The sequence below is a fragment of the Marmota monax genome, unplaced genomic scaffold, assembly GCF_021218885.2.
Source record: "Marmota monax isolate L192 unplaced genomic scaffold, Marmota_monax_Labrador192_F-V1.1 WCK01_AAM20220418_F8-fsc00045, whole genome shotgun sequence".
NCBI classification, from domain to species: domain Eukaryota; kingdom Metazoa; phylum Chordata; class Mammalia; order Rodentia; family Sciuridae; genus Marmota; species Marmota monax.
The window spans coordinates 11145411-11163669 of record NW_026692132.1 but is presented as its reverse complement, the minus strand read 5'-3'; the positions used below and the strand labels follow the sequence as shown (position 1 = coordinate 11163669).

The window sequence follows — 18259 nt, the reverse complement described above, 5'->3', positions numbered from 1 at the left end:
TTGGAATTTCCATTCTCTTTTTTTTTTTTTTTTTTTTTTTTTTAAGGCCATCTCATTAGTTGCCCAGGCTGGCCTTGAACTTGAGATCCTTCTGAGTTCCTGGGATTATAGGCATGCACTACTGGGCCTGGAAAAGTTTTGTTCATGTAGTGCTTAATATTTTAGTTTCATTATTCAATTATTCCTTGTTTTTATGTTCCAAAAGCAATTTCTATTAGAAGAAACTTTTTAAAAATATTTTTTAGTTGTTTATGTACCTTTATTATTTATTTATTTATATGTGGTGCTGAGGATAGATAGAACTCAGTGCCTCACACATGCCAGGCAAGTGCTCTGCCATTGAGCTACACTCCCAGCCCCTAGAAGAAAATTTTGAAACCATTTAATGCTCAGTTTGTTTGTCATCTCTCTTCCTCACATGTCACTGCTTCTTTGTAAATGAAAGAGACCTTTTTAGAGAGGGAGTAAGATAAAGTCTAAACTCTCAACAATCAGGGTCAGTCACAATTTCAATGAATGATAAAACCCACAAGTATTACTATTAAGGATATTTTACTTTACCTCTCCGTGGTAAAAAGGTTCAGATGTCACAGTTTTAGTCGGATATAACAAGTAGTACCACTGTTCACAGCCATGTGAAAACAGTTGTTAGAGATCTTTTTTTCCCCTAAATTTAATAATAGAAAACAATTTGGCTTTTCCCCCCTCCAACTCTCTGTTACGTTAGCAGGATCTAGGAAGGCTATTTCAAGATCCTTTAAACAGTTTTTTCATCATTATCTCTTTTCTCTTCAAAGACCTAATTTTGAATAAATTACATATTTGTTTAGGTATTTTGCATTATGCATTATATATATTTTATTTTTGGTGGGTGGGTTGAAAACTTTGTATAAAAAGGGAAGGGGAAGATTTAGCATCACACCCTGCACACTGTAATGTTGCCTCTTGTTTGTTATTTGAACAATGCCATAATAACCTCCTTTCTTTGAGACACAGATTACAAAAGACTTAATTCCAGAAATCTGTCAGAAACATGTTTAACCTCAAGATAATGCTGGGTACACTATATAGCACCTCTGTTTTAGATGTTACTTTTCAGAGTGTAGGATTATTATTTAGTTCTCATAATTGCCCCGAAATCTATGTATTTTTTTTTCAGTTAAAAAAAAAAAATAGTCCTAAAGTTTAATTTGGTAAATGATACAAAATTTAACAGGGCTAGGTGTATAACTTAGTGATAGACCCTTACCTAGCATGTTGGGGTCCTGGGTTCAATCCCTAGCATTGGGGTACAAAAATAAAAGAAAGAAACAGAATCATTGTAAGTATTGGCTAAGTGTTTTAATAACTCTAGAAATAATGAAATATTCCATGACTATTAAAAACTGTGTTTAAAAATGGGATATGGCAAGGCCCCTGTATTGAACAGTTGGAAGAAATGGCTTTTTTCCTCTTATCAGTATTGTTGATATAAGCCACAAAGACAGACTCTTTATGTCTTTAAATTTAATACATATTATTATATTAGCTTTAGAGTTATATATCTGTAATATATGTTATACATATATATTTTTAGAAAAAATTGCTTTAAGAAAATAATTAAGGTTGACTTGGTAGTCCCCTCCAACAATTTAGGAATTGCTTCCATAGGCAATTTAGGAAGACTGTCTGAAAATGAAGAGAGATGTAAATACATAGGTCAGTGGTTGGGTTCAATCCCCAATATCACTTCTGTATCTGTATATACCTATGTAACTACACTAAAGAGATTTTATGGATATGAACATTATTTTGTAATTGGTTAAATCTGGAATAATTGTTTTAAAAATAAGCTTTGGGACATAATTAGATTGTCTTCTTAGCTGATTTAAGTTGAAACATTTTATACAAAATATAAGTTACATCGATTATATCTATCTCTCAGGAGTAAGAGATTGTTTTATACTGAACACAGTAACTAAACTTAGAATACTGAGCTAAAAATACTAATTGGTTAAACTTCTCTTTTCCCAAAGGTAGAATAGTTTGGTGATCTTTCAAAAATGGGAAAATAAGCAAGTAATAGGAAATTCAGCCAAAACTTGGTCATGTTTCTATTCTGTATTTCAAAGGTCAAATAGTTAGTCTAGAGCATTTGATTTTTTATAAATGAAGTAAGTATTTTTAGCTCATTTTCTCCTGTAATAATATAAAAATATAGTAGCTTTTCCCATTGAGCTTATAAATCTTAGCTAATGTGGGACACATTTAGAGTCAGAGTTCTTTGTACTTCAAGTAAAACCAGTGGTCTCATCTTGGTCTGGAAGGAACTTCCTAGAGTGGTTCACAAAGAAAAAACAAGTTTGCCTACTTCATATATTGGACTTTTATGGATCCAAAACCAAAGTAAACCATTGGCCCTTCTGTTTCCTCCTGTCATTTGAAATAACAATATAATTTCCCATAGAGTAAAAAAGACTTTTAAGAGTCGGAGATATAGCTTGGGGTTTGATCCCCAACATCTCACTCACTCCCCGCCCACCACACACACAAAAAAAAAACCTTGAAAAGACAGGTGTGGTACTCTATGTCTATAGATCTAATTACTCACAAGGCTGAGCAGGAGGATCACAGGTTTAAGGTTAATCTCAGCAACATAGTGAAACCCTGTCTCAAAAAACAAAATAAGACAAAAACAAAAACTTTTAAGACAATATACACCATATTTAGGCTTGCTATAAAATTGATGCATATTATTTAGAAAAATAACAAGGCAGTAGAATTGGTCAGAAGTTTGGAGACCCTAGAATATTTCTAAGTTTTTAGATTTCTAAGATGTTCAAGAGAAATGAAAGCACGTATCTCCACAAAACCAAAATTTAAAACCAACCAAAATGTTCTATCAGCAGGTGAATAAATGATAGTAGTATATCCCTACAGTAGTGTTAGCAATTGAACTATGTAATTATAACATGAATCTCAAAATATGCTAAATTTAAGTGAGTACATGCTGTATGATTCCATTTATAAAAATTTTATAAAATAACAACTAGTCTGTAATGGAAAAAAAAGCATATCATTAGTTTCTGAGGGTAAAATTGGGATAAGAAAAAGTAGGGGAAAATTGGGGGTGGGTATCTTGATTGTAATGGGAGTTTCAGAGGTGTGTACATATTTCAAAATTCATCAAATTGAGCACTTTATGTACAGCTTATTACACATCAATTATGTCTCAGTAAATTCGTTAAAAAAATTACTTAAGATATCTAATCAATTCTGGTAGGTTTGCTGTCACTAGGAGAAATTCTCATACCCAGCACCCATAATAAAGTAGCCTTCTTTCATTAATCCTCCCAAATTCAGTTCAGATGAATTCTTGCTCATGGCTTACATATAGGTTTGATTGAGAAGATATTTCCATATTTCTTCTGGAGTCTGATTATCTCTTTAGGTAGCTTGGCATTATTTGCCTTCTTAATTTAGATTGGGAGAGTTGGTTCTGTGGTGCCTGCTGACAGTAGAAATTCAGTTGTTAAATGAAGCAAAAAGTAAACATTAGCTTTGAACAAGCATAGTGGCAAAATTCAAAGCAGCAAAACCATGGATGGTCTAATCCACACATAACTATTAGTTTTAACCTCATAAAATAATCTTGAAAAATGAGAACTTTATGAAAAGCTAAAATAAAAAGTTATGAAAATCATAGCCAATTCAGTTTTTTCAATAATAATTTACAGTGTAGTGTCATGTACTTGCTTTGTGATGAAAGAAGTTCAAAACTAGGCAAACAAACATAAAATGCAAAATAAAGAACTGTGGATATAGCTTCACCCATGGCAGATCTTTTGCCGAGTATGTACAAGGCCCTGGGTTCAATCACTAGCACCACAAAAAAAAATTTTTAAAAAGCAAATGATCTTCAAGATCCCCTCAATGCTTACATATTTTTAAAGACCCTTAGCTTCATCCTAGAACCCTATGCATCAGCCTCTTATACTCTAGTAAAGCGATTCATCTTACCTTTAGGGGTCATAGAGGAAATTCCATATCATAAGAAGTGCTATAGATGTACTACATATGCTCCTGATGTTAAAGACTTGGCATCTTTGTGTTCAGTCCAATCTTAATGGAGATGGAATCATCTTGGGGAGTTACCTAGAGAACTTGGTATCCCTATAAGGTTTTATATAAAAGGGAAGAAAGAAAAGTGTTCTATGCAAGAACAGTATGTAGAAAGATGTGATACTGAGAAACTGTCTTCTTATAGGTCTGTAAGAGTGTACTATCATTTGGGGTTGTTTTGATTCTGAGATTGGCCTTGACAATCCTTTCACCTCAGCCTCAGTAGCTAGGATCACCTCAGCCTCAGTAGCTAGGATTACAAAGTGTGCTGAACCTCTGCTTTACTATCATTGTTATAAAGTTACTTTTCACTTTGGAAGATGAGAATAGGAGGGGTAAAAGATAGAGGATACAAAGAAAAGAAATAGAAGGGATCTCTAGAAGCACTGAGAGTGGGTTAGTCTTCAATAAACTGATTTTCTGAAAGTGGAAGAAAGATTATAAAGATGGTGCAAATGAAGATACCTTTGAGGGGAGCAGGAAGAGATGGCAGGAGCAGTCAGAAGATCCCAGATTGGACCTCACAATCTCAGTGTTGTTTAAATTAGAAAGAGATGGAAATAGACTTGACCCATTAGGGGCTTAAGACATTATGCCATGTTAGAATATTTGATCATGAGAATATGAGAAAGAACTGAGCAAGGACTATCTCACCCCTCCAAAATCAGTAAATGGTACTAAGAGCCAAGGCCAAAGACCATTAATTTGTCATTATTCCATTCTGCATAGTTGTATGATTTTTTTCCCTGTAGCATTTCTCAGGAATCTCAGTATAAAAACTAAACAAGCACATTTTAGCATTGACTCAGGTTGGGATTTGCTGGACTGAGGTAAAATTATCTGTACATCAGGAATCTGAAAAGTGCTGTGTATATCTCACATGATCAGGCATGAGTTCAAGCTCATAGAGGAGAAAAACTTACGAAACCAGAAGAGAGCCAACAGACTGGGATAGTAAGAAGAGAAGGTTCTAGAGTCTCTGAGTCTGGATTGCTGGTAGAGTAGAGGAGGAAACTGAATAGGAAGAAAAATATGGTCAGAAAGTAGGAAAAGTGTACATAGTTTTCTAGGAGAGAAATTTCTAAGCCAGTTCCAGGGTGTTACTGAGGGAGTTTTATGCTTGAAATACAATAGTGAAGCAGTCAGCATCAATGCATTTTCAACAATGGGTTATCATGAGTTTTGCATGTGGTTATCGACAGTTCCAGGATGGTAGATGTAATGGGAAGAAGTGAAACACAGATCCTTATTCCAAAGGATTGGGATTTTAGGGATAGCTTGATTTCAAAAACAAGATCTTGGCAGCTATACACGTGGGTAATTGAGGTAGGTAGAAATGAAGGTCATTGGATTCTAGAAGGTAAACTTGAAGCATGTTAAGAATCATGGGGTCTACTTGGCAAGAGTCCTTGAGCCAGCCTTTGAAATTATACCTAAGATAGAATAGCTTGAGTTCAGTAAATTGTGTACAAGAAGCAGTTAGCCTTGTCAAAGAGTACATGATACTTTGGCATTCAGCTGAACCCATGGATCCATTCTCAGAACATTGGGCTTTTTTAAGTATATAGGAAGGATGATAATCTACAGGATTATTTTTTAAAAGGGAATTTCATTGATAGTTATCAAAATATTAAATAAAAAACTGTGATATAAAATTTTCTTGTAATATTGAGAATAGAATCTAAGGGTGCTCTACCACTGAGCTACCTCCCAGCCCTTTTTATTTTTTGAGATGGAGACTTATTTAGTTGCCTATGCTGGCCTTGAACGTGGAATCGTCTTGCCTCTGCCTCCCAAGTTGCTGGGATTACAGGTGTGTCTCCTGGCAACACACAATTCTTTTTGATGTATAAATTATCAAGATTTAGAAATATGTCTTACCCCTACTGTAGCATTGAAATAGTAATAAGTCTAAATGTTATTTTAAGATGTTTGTAGCAATTACAATGTATTATGAAAATATCTTTGTCTTATATTAATGATACATCAGAAGTACCATGACTACTGTTGTATTTCCTATATTCATAAATGAAGAAAACACAAATTTTAAGTTAGAATCTAACAAAAATTAAGGTGTACATTTTTTTCCTCAACCAGGGTCACAAACCTCAGACTTCTTTCAAAGTCTTCTGGTTAAGAAACCCATGTTTAAAGGATGGTATATCCAGAAGGCATAAATCTGAACAAAAAGTGGGTTTTACATGGGAGAAATCATCATCTATAAGGGACAGTGAAGAGCTAGGAGGTTATTTCCACACTTCCTAACCTTTTGGGGAATGTGGGGATGATGGTGCCTGGGGGCGATGGGGTTTTTTGCAGGGAGCAGACTTGGCTCTGAAAGCTGCTGGGTGGAGAAGAGCAGGGTGCTTTGTATTTAAGAAAAATAAATAAAACCATATTTATGAGAATAAAGAACAATGAATGAATAGAAAGGAGAGAAAAAGGTCAAGGATTCTAATGAAGAGGGAAGGAGTCCTTCAGAGTGAGATGAACTAGCCTGGGCCATACATAACTGAAGCCCAGGATGTCTGGAAGCCTGTTGAGGTGGGCCTTGGGGAACCATTAGTGTAGTAGCCAATAGCATTTGCTCAGATTTTCAGGTAAAATTCTGCTGAGCAAAATTGTTGGATATTCCTAAAGAAATTTTAAATATCATGGTTCTGGTAGAGAAACTTTGGGTTCGTGTTTTAATTCCTTATGTCTTTTCTTTTCCCTTCCTCTGTCCCTGCTAGAGGATAGAACATACACTACCTAGTTCAAGATAGAAAAATCTGAAGTTAAAGGAGACATGTGATAACAGTGGTGGAGGTGGGGTGAAGGGGAAGATTACTGTCTTTATATTATCAAATGTTCTTTCTAGTTTATTTTTATTGCTGGTCCCAAACACACACACACAAAAAAACACACATGAGCACTTAAGAATTAATTTTTTAAAGACCAGACTTATAATTCTGTCCCAAAAGGGAGGATTTGAGAGTTATCAGCTAGAGTAAGGAAAATTGCAAAATGAAACTAATTAGCAAACTGTGCTTTGGTGTTAATATTACTAGATAAACTTTCAATTTATATAATTTGCAATCACTTGAAGTGTAAAGAAGAATTTGGTTGTTCTTACTAGGTAACATATCAATTTAAAATAAATACTTTATATGTACCCAGGTATTCTAATGTGAATTTAATTTCTTTTAAATCTAACAATACTTTTGTTAATTGGTAAATTAATTATCTTTATACTTGTGTTTTTGTTTAAGGAATTAGCTCTTCGTAGCCAATTACCAACACTGGAGCAGGATGGTGGAACTCAAAATCCGGTGTCTTCTCCTGGGATGTCTCAGGAATTGAGAACAATGACGACCAATAGCTCAGATCCCTTTCTTAACAGGTTGGTAAGAGTGCTAATAGCCAATATCTGAAAAAGATAGGTTTAAATTTATTCTGCCTAGTACTTAGAGTGGTCTGTTTTGAACATACATGCAAGCCAAAAACCATAGCTGTAAATAAATCTCCATGCATGGTAAGTACAATAAAAATTGAGGATAAAACATGTCTCTTTTAAGAGGAAGTAAGCTGTTCAGACTTGTGGAAGGGATACTTATTCAATTACAATGTGTTTGCTTCTACCTATACTGTTGACTAACAGTCACTTAAAATTAATAGAATCATGAAGGAACATGTAAGTGCCTTTCTGTGAGAGCAAATGAACTGCATCTTAAACTTACTTAGGGTTACATTGAAAGAATCATTGGCAGGAATTTTCCACACAACTGTGCAACCTGAGTGGCTCCATCCCAAAGCATTGTAAATGCCTCATGTTCTTAAAAGTCTGTGTACTTCAAGGAGATAAAGTATAAGGTTGTGACTCTTTAAAAAGAAAGAAAAAATTCATTAAGCTGGGTGTGTTGTGCACACCTGTAATTCCAACAATTTAAAGGCTGAGGATTACAAGTTTGAGACCAGCCTGAGCAACTTAGTGAGACCTTGTCTCAAAATAAAAAATAAAAAGGGCTGGGAATGTGGGGTGCAATGGTACATGCTTATAATCCCAGTGGCTTGGGAGGCTAAAGCAGGAGGATCACAGGTTCAAAGCCAACCTCAACAATTTAGCAAGGCCCTAAGAACTTAGCAAGACCCTATCTCTAAAGAAAGTATAAAAAAGGGCTATGGATGTGGGTCAGTGGTTAAGCACCTCTGGGTTCAATCCCTGGTACCCCACCACCAAAAAGAAATGCAATAGGATTGGTGACTGTATTTGAAATAACAGAGCTTGAAGGATGCTTCTTAGTGACTTACCATAATTCTTAAGTTTCAGGCAGATTGTAATTTTTTTTTTTTTAACCTCAAAAGGCATTTAAAATTGATACTTGACTAAAATTTGTTTAGGTTATAAAATAGCTTTAGAATTTTATTTTTAAAAAGTTCAAATACCTTGTGGGTTGTTTTTTTAAAACCTCCTAACCAGTTTTAAGTAACATACTTTAAAAAAATATTTAAAGATATATTGATTTAGGAAAGCTATTATGCTACCTCTTAATTTCTCACCAGTTGAATTAAAAACTTCATGATTGTAGGAAAAAAATTTTATTCTAAAAATATTTAGAACAATGGAATTTCCCATTGTTCTGTCTGTCTTAAGATTGTACTATGACCTGGTTAGGTTTGATTTATTTTGCTTTGCAGTGCTGAGGATTGAACCCAGAGCCTTGCACATGCTAGGCAAGTGCTCTACTACTAAGCTACATCCCCAACCCAGGAGCTTTGATTTTAGAGGCTAAAACATTTTAAGTACAACTTGTATTTTATACAAGTTTACATATTTGAACTTAAACTGAGGCTAATGAGGAATAGTCATAGGCACAAAACTTCTTTTTTTCTTCCACAAGGAAAATCTCAGATCAGTATTATTGATAAAACAGTACCAGTTTTACCAGCAACCTTTGGTTCAGGGATAAAATTAAACTTTTTTTTTTTTTTTTTAATAATGGAGTCATCCATGGTGGCGCATGGCTAAAATCTGAGCTATGCGGGAAACCTAGGCAGGAAAAGGACTAGGGATAACTCAGTGAGAGAGTACTTACCTAGTTATGAGGTTAGTCCCCAGTAGTGAAAGGGGGTGGAGGGAAATGGACAGGCTGCATATCTCTCTGGCAATCATTGGTGAAAATTGTTAAAACTTGATGAGAGTTGAGCTGCCATTTGAGATTCTCTTCCTGGTAAGATCACAGAGTGACAGATAGTTGATGTGATTAATCTAAGATCAGAATCATATATTCATTCTCTGTAGTATGCCCTAGTTTCTGAAGTACACATCTGTGGTGTTTTTTCTTGAAACTTCGCCTTCTGAAGTTTCTCTGTTGCTTACTAGTTGGTTTATGCTTGTTCCTTAAGCTCTAAACAATTTGATTCCCCTCACTTGCCATGGAATCGACTAGTGGTGTATAGTATCCCCTTATCTCCCTCTTGTTCTAAGATCCTTTGAAGCAAGTTCAGGTATCCCCCTCCATGAAACTTTTCCCTTTTACAAATTTTCGAGCTCACTTCTCTGTTTGTTCTGAAAGAACCTTACTTACATAGTTCATGTAGCCCTTAATTCATTAGTGTATTTGTTCACCTCTCTTGATGCATTTGTGAGCTTTTAAAAAAGCATCACTTGGGCTGAGAATGGTGGTGCACACCTGTAATCCCAGCAACTTGGGAGCCCAAGGTGGGAGTAGAATCATGAAGGAACATGTAAGTGCCTTTCTGTGAGAGCAAATTCAAATTCAACAAATTCAACAAGTTCAAAGTGAGCCTTAGCAACTTCATGAGACCCTAAGCAACTTGGCAAGACCCTGACTCAAAATAAAATTGAAGAGGGCTAGGGATGTGATTAAGCATCCCTGTGTTCAATCCCTAGTACAAAAAGAAAAAGAAAAAAAAATGTATCATTTGGCATGCCAAAGCCCAGGGTTTGATACCTAGCACTTCACGGGAAATTGGCAATATTTGTAATTTATTGTTGTTAACTTCTATCCTCAGAGCCTAATCTAATGCTTGTGGTATAATAGCAAATGTTCAGTGAACATTTATTGAATGGGACCTGCAGATGGTGGGATTGTGCAGAGAGCTGTTCCTAGGAGGAAAGTCTTCTAGGGAATACCCATGTACTCCCCTGTGGTTTAGAATGTTTAACTTTGTAAATTCATCTGTTTTGTAATGGACTGTAACATTGATGAGGCCCTTGTCCCAGATCAGGGCATTCAAAATAAAAACAAACCACATCCTGAGGTCTTTTCATATATGGCTGTAGTGTCTACAAATAGTCTTAGAGACAAATTTGTATTTTCTTAGATTGGTGTGAGGCTCTGAATCTTGCCAAAATCTGGCAGAAGCATTGAGCCCAGTGTAAGCCTGGTTGGGGTGTATGTGTGTGTTTTAAGTTTAGTTGCTTTTTTGTTTTTAAAACAGTTGCTTAAATGTCAAGATGTGGGGAAATTTAAAGCACACATTTATGTTGAGAAACATTAATAGCAATTGCCTATGATTTTCTAGTATTAGGGACTCACAGTTTTACAGTCAATACCAGTTGATGTCTTTGTGCTACTAGCTTAGGAAAAAATATTTTATTTATGAAGTAATATTCTGAGGATTTTTGCAATTTCTGTATGTAAATCTGGGAAACTTTTCATTTAGCCTAAAGTAAAAAATCTGACTTGGCTCATGTTTTTCCTCAAGGGATGTGTCTTGTACTGTTTTCTTTTGTTGTTTCTTACAATTGGAGCTATAAGGCCTTATGCTAAGGTATTTGAGTTTTTCCCTCCTCTGAGCAGAAGCAAGGAGGAATTCTTTTCTTATCAGCAGTGACTCATATATTTTGGCCCAGTTCAAAAAGAAATTCTGATATTTTATTTTGGGTTCATTTTTCTTGGTTTAAGTTCTCTGCACAAGAGCAAGAAGTTAACATGAGTCTAGTGCAGGCCTGTCTCACCCATCCACTTGGTATTTGGGTTTTGACCTCTCTGCCTTTGCTACTACCACATGGATAATTGAAACCTTGGAACCATTGAGCTGTGTGGAGTGTGTGTCCCTACCGCCCGACTTTATATCTCCTCTATTCAGGTGGTGTCCAGACAGAATACCTGTGCAGAGAATTTTCTAACTCTAGCAAAACTAGGTCTGTTTTTTTTTGTTGTTGTTGTTTTTTTCTTTCATTGCCACCATAGTCAGTTCCTTAGGAAAGATCTGGTCCTTTAGAGCTGCCAGCTTCAATTAGGATTAACTTGTTTATTACAAGTTTATAGGACAAGGGTTATGTATGCCCATGAAGGGGGATTCTTGTTTCATGTATTTCAGGTCAAGAATTTTCACTAATCTTTGAGAATTATTTTGACTTTTTTGTTGTTGTTGTTTGTTTGTTTTTGCTTTGTATAAAAAAAATTTGCATCAGTCTTCAACTATCATTTTTTTGTAGTGGCACCTATCACTCTCGAGATGAGAGTACAGACAGTGGACTAAGCATGAGCAGCTACAGTGTCCCTCGAACCCCGGATGACTTCCTGAACAGTGTTGATGAAATGGATACAGGTTAGTATTCTGCATTCCTCTGAGAAATCTGACTGGCCTGGTGGTGCATGCCTTTAATCCCAGCAGCTGGGGAGGCTGAGGCAGGAGGATCTCTAGTTCAAAGCCAGCCTCGGCAACTTAGCAAGGTGATAAGCAACTCAGTGAGACCCTGTCTCCAAATAAAATACAAAAATGGGCTGGAGATGAGGCTCAGTGCCCCTGAATTCAATCTCCAGTACCAAAAAAAAAAAAAAAAATCTGTTAGTCACAGATAATCAATCATATTATCACCAGATCTAATAAGCTATTGTGAGCAAAGAGTATTCAGAGGAAAACCATTTAAAATCCTTTAAACTTCAATTTGAGCCTGCCTTTTTTTATTCCTATGAGATGAATTATGATTTCAAGTATGTTTCTGATATTTAAATGTCATGAAATGGATATCTTAGCTCCATTTGAATAAAACTGATAACATGATTTATTTTAACATGTCTATTGGCAAGGTAATTGAGGACCCTATTGGAAGTGTCTCCTATTATAGATTTGTGTTTTTAATTTTGGTGAGAGTTTTCTATATGCAGTTCATTGTTTGCTTCTTTCTTTTTTTCTGGGGTTTTTGATTCAACATAGGTGTAATGGGACCAGGAAACTGGGTGGAAAAAACTTGGTATTGGAGCCTATCTACTTAGGGTTAGAATAGTTAGTAGAGGTCTTTCAGAAGTTAAGAAATTGCTGCTTCACAGAGATAGTTAAGGAACTGTTTCTCCCATAGCTTACCTAGTGACCATTGTCCTGGATTTGACAACTGTAGAGTATAGGAATTTGCAGAGAAGAGATATAAAGCAGCTCCTCAGCTAGCTAACTCTTTAGTTACCAACTTCTCTAAAAGTGTTTGGCAAGTCTTTTGTGCTGATGCTTACTTATCTAGCTCATGACTATGATACTTTCTAGAATCCACACTACCCCTTTCTCTTTGCTTACCTAGATCTTAAGCCGTACTTAGTAGCCATTTCAAACCCAATTCATGAACTATCCTTCCTCCTTTTATCATTTTTTTCTTCTTTAGACCCCTATAGCACTTAATGGATTATGTTAGTTTTTTCAAAAGTATATATTGTTTAAACTCTGAGGGAATGTTAATATGTCTATGTAAAAAAAAAAAAAAAAGGTTCAGTGACCAGGTTAAGTTTGGGAATCCTAGAAGCTAGACTAAAAATTTATTTATGCAAAGACTTTTGGGAAGCTTGTTTTGTTTTTATGAATGTGGAGTAGAGTACTCATGTAGTCCTTTGATTTTATGTTCCTCATATGTAAGAGAGTGCTGGAGTTGTACCTCAGTGGTAGAATGCTTGCCTAGCACATGTGAGGCACTGGGTTCAAGCCTTAGCACCACATAAAAAAATAAATAAATAAAGGTATCGTGTCCATCTACAACTGAAAATATTTTTTTAAAAATCTCTTTTAAAAGAAAAATATATGTAAGAGAAAGGCAGGTCTATACCATTCATTTTATATTTAATCTTATTATGGTGGTACATATCTGGAAAACAATAGGCAGCTATACTGTCATGTGGTGTACTTCTTCTTTCTTCCTTTGCCACATAAAATTTTTCAAGGGATTTTTGCTTTTTCATCCCTTTCTGTGCTCAGTCCTTAGTGGTAAGCATTCAAGCTATACTATACATTGGATATCTGAACAAATGCTGAAACAGAGATAAACTTGGCATTGTAATTTTTTTATCTCTGTGGTGTCTTTTAGAATAAATTCAGGCCAGTCAGGAATGCTTTTCCATTACTATGCATTTCTGTACACTCATAAGATACAGCTTTGATGTTAGCTTTTCTAAAAGGATCTGTCTCTCCCTTTGATACAACTAGGTGATACTATCAACCAAAGCACCCTGCCCTCACAGCAGAACCGTTTCCCAGACTACCTTGAAGCCATTCCTGGGACAAATGTGGACCTTGGAACACTGGAAGGAGATGGAATGAACATAGAAGGAGAGGAGTTGATGCCCAGTCTTCAGGAAGCTCTGAGTTCTGACATCCTTAATGACATGGAATCTGTTTTGGCTGCCACCAAGCTAGATAAAGAAAGCTTTCTTACCTGGCTATAAAGCCCTCAGGTAGACTGAATTCTAAATCTGTGAAGGATCTAAGGAGATGAGACGTGTGCCTGAAATTTCCAAATAAGCCAGCTGCAGTTTTCTGGCTAATAACAAAAAAACAAACAAACAAACAAAAAAATATATATATATATGTATATATATATATATATATATATATATATATATATATATATATATATGAACAAACAAACGTCCAGCAAGATTCTTTCATCCACTATTTTGCTCTTCCTTGTCCATTGCTGCTGTTAATATATTGCTGACCTCTTTCACAGTTGGCCCTAAAGAATCAAAAAAAAAAAAAACAAAACCCCAAAACAACAAAAAAATTCTTTGCTATTATAACTACTGTTTATTTGGGGGGCTGGGGGAAGTGAGCCTGTTTGGATGATGGATGTCATTCCTTTTGCCCAGTTAGATATTTGATTCAGACTTGGAAATCAGATGCTTCATGTCACAGCGTTTAGTTTGTTCACAGTTGCTTCTTCAGCTGCATTTGGCCAATGGAAAAACATGTCTTACTGGTCTAACAAGCCAAAAATGTTGTATCTGATATTAAGTACTTAATGCTAATTTGAAGAGGTAGCTGAAACCAAGGCTGAAGACTTATTTTCAGTGTTTTGTTTTTTCCTCCTAGTGCTATCATTAGTCACATAGTGACCTTGATTTTATTTTAGGAGCTTAAGGCATGAGACAATTTCCATAGAAATATATTAATTATTGCCACATACTCTAGTATAGGTTTGGGTGGATATTTTTGTGGATGTTTTGGGTTTTCTGGTGGGTTTTTTTTGTTTGTGTGTTTTTTGTTTTTTTTTTTTTTTTTTGGTTTTTTTTGTTTGTGTTGGTTGGTTGGTTTTGTTGAAACTTAGGCAAATTACTCTATTAGTAAATCTGTTTAATCTGTTTATAGTTGTAGTTTGGGACATTTATTGTAGTTCTTTTGATAAAATTTACATTTCCTGAGTTTTTTGCCATCTTATTTAAATCTTGATTATCTGCTCTCTAAACACACACACACACATACACACATATACACAGTGTTTATAATAGAGTGATAGCAGAATGTACTTTTTTTTTTTTTTTAAGTTTCCCTACTTTCCAATTTATTTTTAAAACGGTAGCTTTGAATGTATACATTTATAATACATGACTAGTAGTGCATATCTCACAAGCAGTTTTAATCTGGTTGGGACAATCTGCAGATGTTTGAGATAGTTTTGTCTTCTAAAAGGGCTATTACTAAGGATAGTGCCTAAAGGAATACTCTTTGCTCTCTGGGCACATGATAAATACCTGATGAATTGGAAAGGAGCAGACTAGAAATGGTTTTATTTTCTCCCTTGTACAAGTTTGAGTCTTAGAAATCACTGAGTAGGTTTATGATGTACGTGACAGAAGTGAGCTTTACAGCAACTCACCTTCCTTCAGCTTTGGAAATTTACACTCGCCTTAGTTTTGGAAGTAAACTCTGGTACTTCAGTTCTCATTTATAATGAGTACATTGAAGACTAGATTAAAATATTTTCTATAAAATTGTTCTTGTAAACAGAGTAGACAACCCTCCCGAAGCCACACCTCCACCCACCCCACCCCAAGTGCTGGGGCTTGAATCTGAGGCCTTGCTTGTGCTAGGCAAGTGCTTGAGCTACATCCTCATTCCCTACAGGATTGTTCTTAACAAAACTTGCTCCTACTTTCACATGCTGAAAATTAAACCTCTAGGTAGTATGTAGACTAATATAAGGTCATGAGTTAGCTGGTAAAGTGATCAGATTAATAAATGTATATTGGTTGTTGAATTTAGCAAAGTAGTAGAGATAATCATGATTATACCTTTATTTTTACAGGAAGAGATATAACTAGAGTATGTGTCTACAGGAGTAATAATGGTTTCCAAAGACTATTTTTTAATGAACAAAGTGAGCATGAATTTACTCTTCAATATATAAGCTATAAAGTAGTGGTTATGAATTAGAGTGGTACCAGCTAGTATCTCTGTGATTTAAGGGTCTTTCAGTGCTTCTAGCATAAGCCCTTATTTTCAAGGGTTTATAACAGACAGAATCTGTTTTCCTGGGTTCAGCTACTATGAAAAAGCTTCAGCTCCGGAAGGTAGATTTTTTTTTTTTTTTCCTTTTTCCAATTACAAAATCCAAGTATTTTGACCCTTCAATTTGGAGGAGTGCAAAAGTGGAAGTAAGAAGTTTTATTTTAAGTACTTTTCAGTGCTCAAGAAAAATGCAATCACTGTATTATATATAATGATTCATGGGTTGTTGTTCATAATAATTTGACTCGGCTTTTATCTTAAAAACAGCAGAAAGATTCAGTGTTGAATCAAGTTGGGGTGGGGATGGCCAGTGTGCAAATGCATTGAGTTTTAGAACAATAATGAAATTCTACCTAGAATGCATAATTGAGCATTTGGATGAGATAGCATGTTGTTTTTAATGTGCAGATCAGAGCTACTTAGTGCCTATAATTTGCCAGTAAGTCACAAATTAAAATCATATCTTATATATCAGCAGAGTAGCTTTAGCTTAGGGGGAGGGTGGGAAGGTGGGAGTGGGTTGTGAAGAGTACTGGGACCTTGATAGAAAACTTTATAAACTTTCTCTTCAATAAAGACTTATTTTGCATCTTGCTATCATTAAAGGCAGTTGTTCCTAAAATTTCAATCACTTAAGAACACCCACAAAGCAAAAATACATAGTCTTCGGGTCCTCCCAGATTTAATTTGCCCAGTTATACCTCAGTGTTGTAGCAGTGCTGTGTACCTGACATAGTGCTTTGATCTTATCATACCGTTGTAGTGACCTGGAAGAGATTTAAGAGTTCTTTCTCTTTTTGAGTTTGAATCATAGCTTTGATGTGGTCTTTCTTGTTTTATGTTCTTGTTCCTAATGTAAAAGTGTTTAATGCTTTTTGGTTGTATTGGGTAGTATGGGGATAAGGTTTTAACTGGTTATTCTTGAATTGCTTTTACAATAAACCAATTTTATAATCTTTAAATCCATCAACTTTTTATATTTTTTTTAAGTTACGGCTTCTTAAATCTACTTATGATTGATGGAACACATTGATTTGGAATTTCAGGTCTTCCAAAGCACTATTTGTTGTAATATTATTTTTTAAATATAGTGCCTTTTAAAAAAATAACATAAGGAAGTGACTGTGATACAAATAATGTTAATGTTTTAAGTTCTACTCATTTGAGGTAGATGCATTCTATATAGAACATGGCAGAAAGATGAAAAACAGTAATTGTGTATTCAGAATTCATACCAATCAGTGTTGAAACTTAGTGCAAAAGCAGGAGGCAATATCCATTGATTAATGATTTCATAGCTTTTGTATATCTGAGAAATGAGTGCTCAGATGAATTTTATCTTTGCAAGCATGTTTTTGTAAGAATTGTGGGTGTGCCTATCTTAACATTTATTTTCTGTATTTTGAAATCAAGTATTCTCCACGTTTTAAATGTTTTATATTAGAGATTTCTTTAATGCACACTTGTCAGATATATATATATATATATAGTACCAATATACCAATGTTACCTTTTGTTTTAGATGTTAAGCGCATGCTCATGTTAGGTACTTACAAAAATTGTTACATTATTTTTTCTTATGTAATTCCTTTTTTGTTTGTTTATGTTGTCCAAATATATTCTTTCCTTAAACTCTTCCTTGTTGTTTTTAATAGTTTATAATATTTAAAACTCTTTGGCTTAATAGTCTTTCAGTAGAAGTAGTACTAAAAATTAAAGGTTAGTATAGTAGTAACTGGTAGAGAGATGAAGCCAGGTTAAGTTTAAAATTAGTTTGCTCCCTGAAGTTAGGCATGGCATTTGGAACTTTAAAAATTTAGGTAAAGGGGCTGGGGTTATGGCTCAGCGTAGAGTGCTTGCCTAGCACGTGCGAGGTGCTGGGTTTGATCCTCAGCACCACATAAAAATAAATAAAATAAAGGTATTGTGTCCATCTACAACTAATATATAAAATTAAGTAGAGTTCTTTGAACTCTTTTCTATATTCTTCATATGTATCATCCCCATTGTCAGTGGCAGGGTCTACGCAGAATTCTGTCTACTTCATTCTAAAATGACCTGACTACATGTAACAGCACAGAGGAAATTGAGATGAATATGACACTATTTTTCAAAATGGCCTTTGGTTTTCTTTCTCCAGAGTATTCTCTTATTGTCTCCAAAACAGAACACTTATGTTAGTGAAAAGTATAACTTATGGATTTGTAAATAAGTGTTCACAAATTCACATGGTAAGTCCCAAACTTTGAATAAGAAGATTTGAGAGGGAAGAAAAAGGAGATTTGATTGTCTTTAAAAATGACTTACTTTTGTGTGTTATGTGTAATATCTCCCATTATCGGTATGTCAGTTTGGTGAGGCAGGTCTGAAAACTTCTTATTTTTCTACGTATAATTTCTTTACATTGGTCGAATGTTCATTTTGTGGAGCTTGAAATCAT

General features: G+C 35.0%; 1 protein-coding gene across 8 annotated transcripts in view; it reads left to right on the top strand.

The window, feature by feature from the left end:
• The window catches only part of Yap1 (Yes1 associated transcriptional regulator), a 108039-nt gene extending 90588 nt beyond the window's left edge, over window positions 1–17451 (top strand). For all 8 annotated transcript variants that reach the window (XM_046466787.2, XM_046466768.2, XM_046466737.2 and 5 more), the window contains 3 exons: window positions 7353–7483; window positions 11549–11661; window positions 13519–17451. In XM_046466787.2, coding sequence (XP_046322743.1) covers window positions 7353–7483; window positions 11549–11661; window positions 13519–13757 — 483 coding nt within the window. In that variant the 3' untranslated portion in view covers window positions 13758–17451. The remainder of the gene's footprint in view (window positions 1–7352; window positions 7484–11548; window positions 11662–13518) is intronic.
• Window positions 17452–18259: the final 808 nt, after the last annotated feature.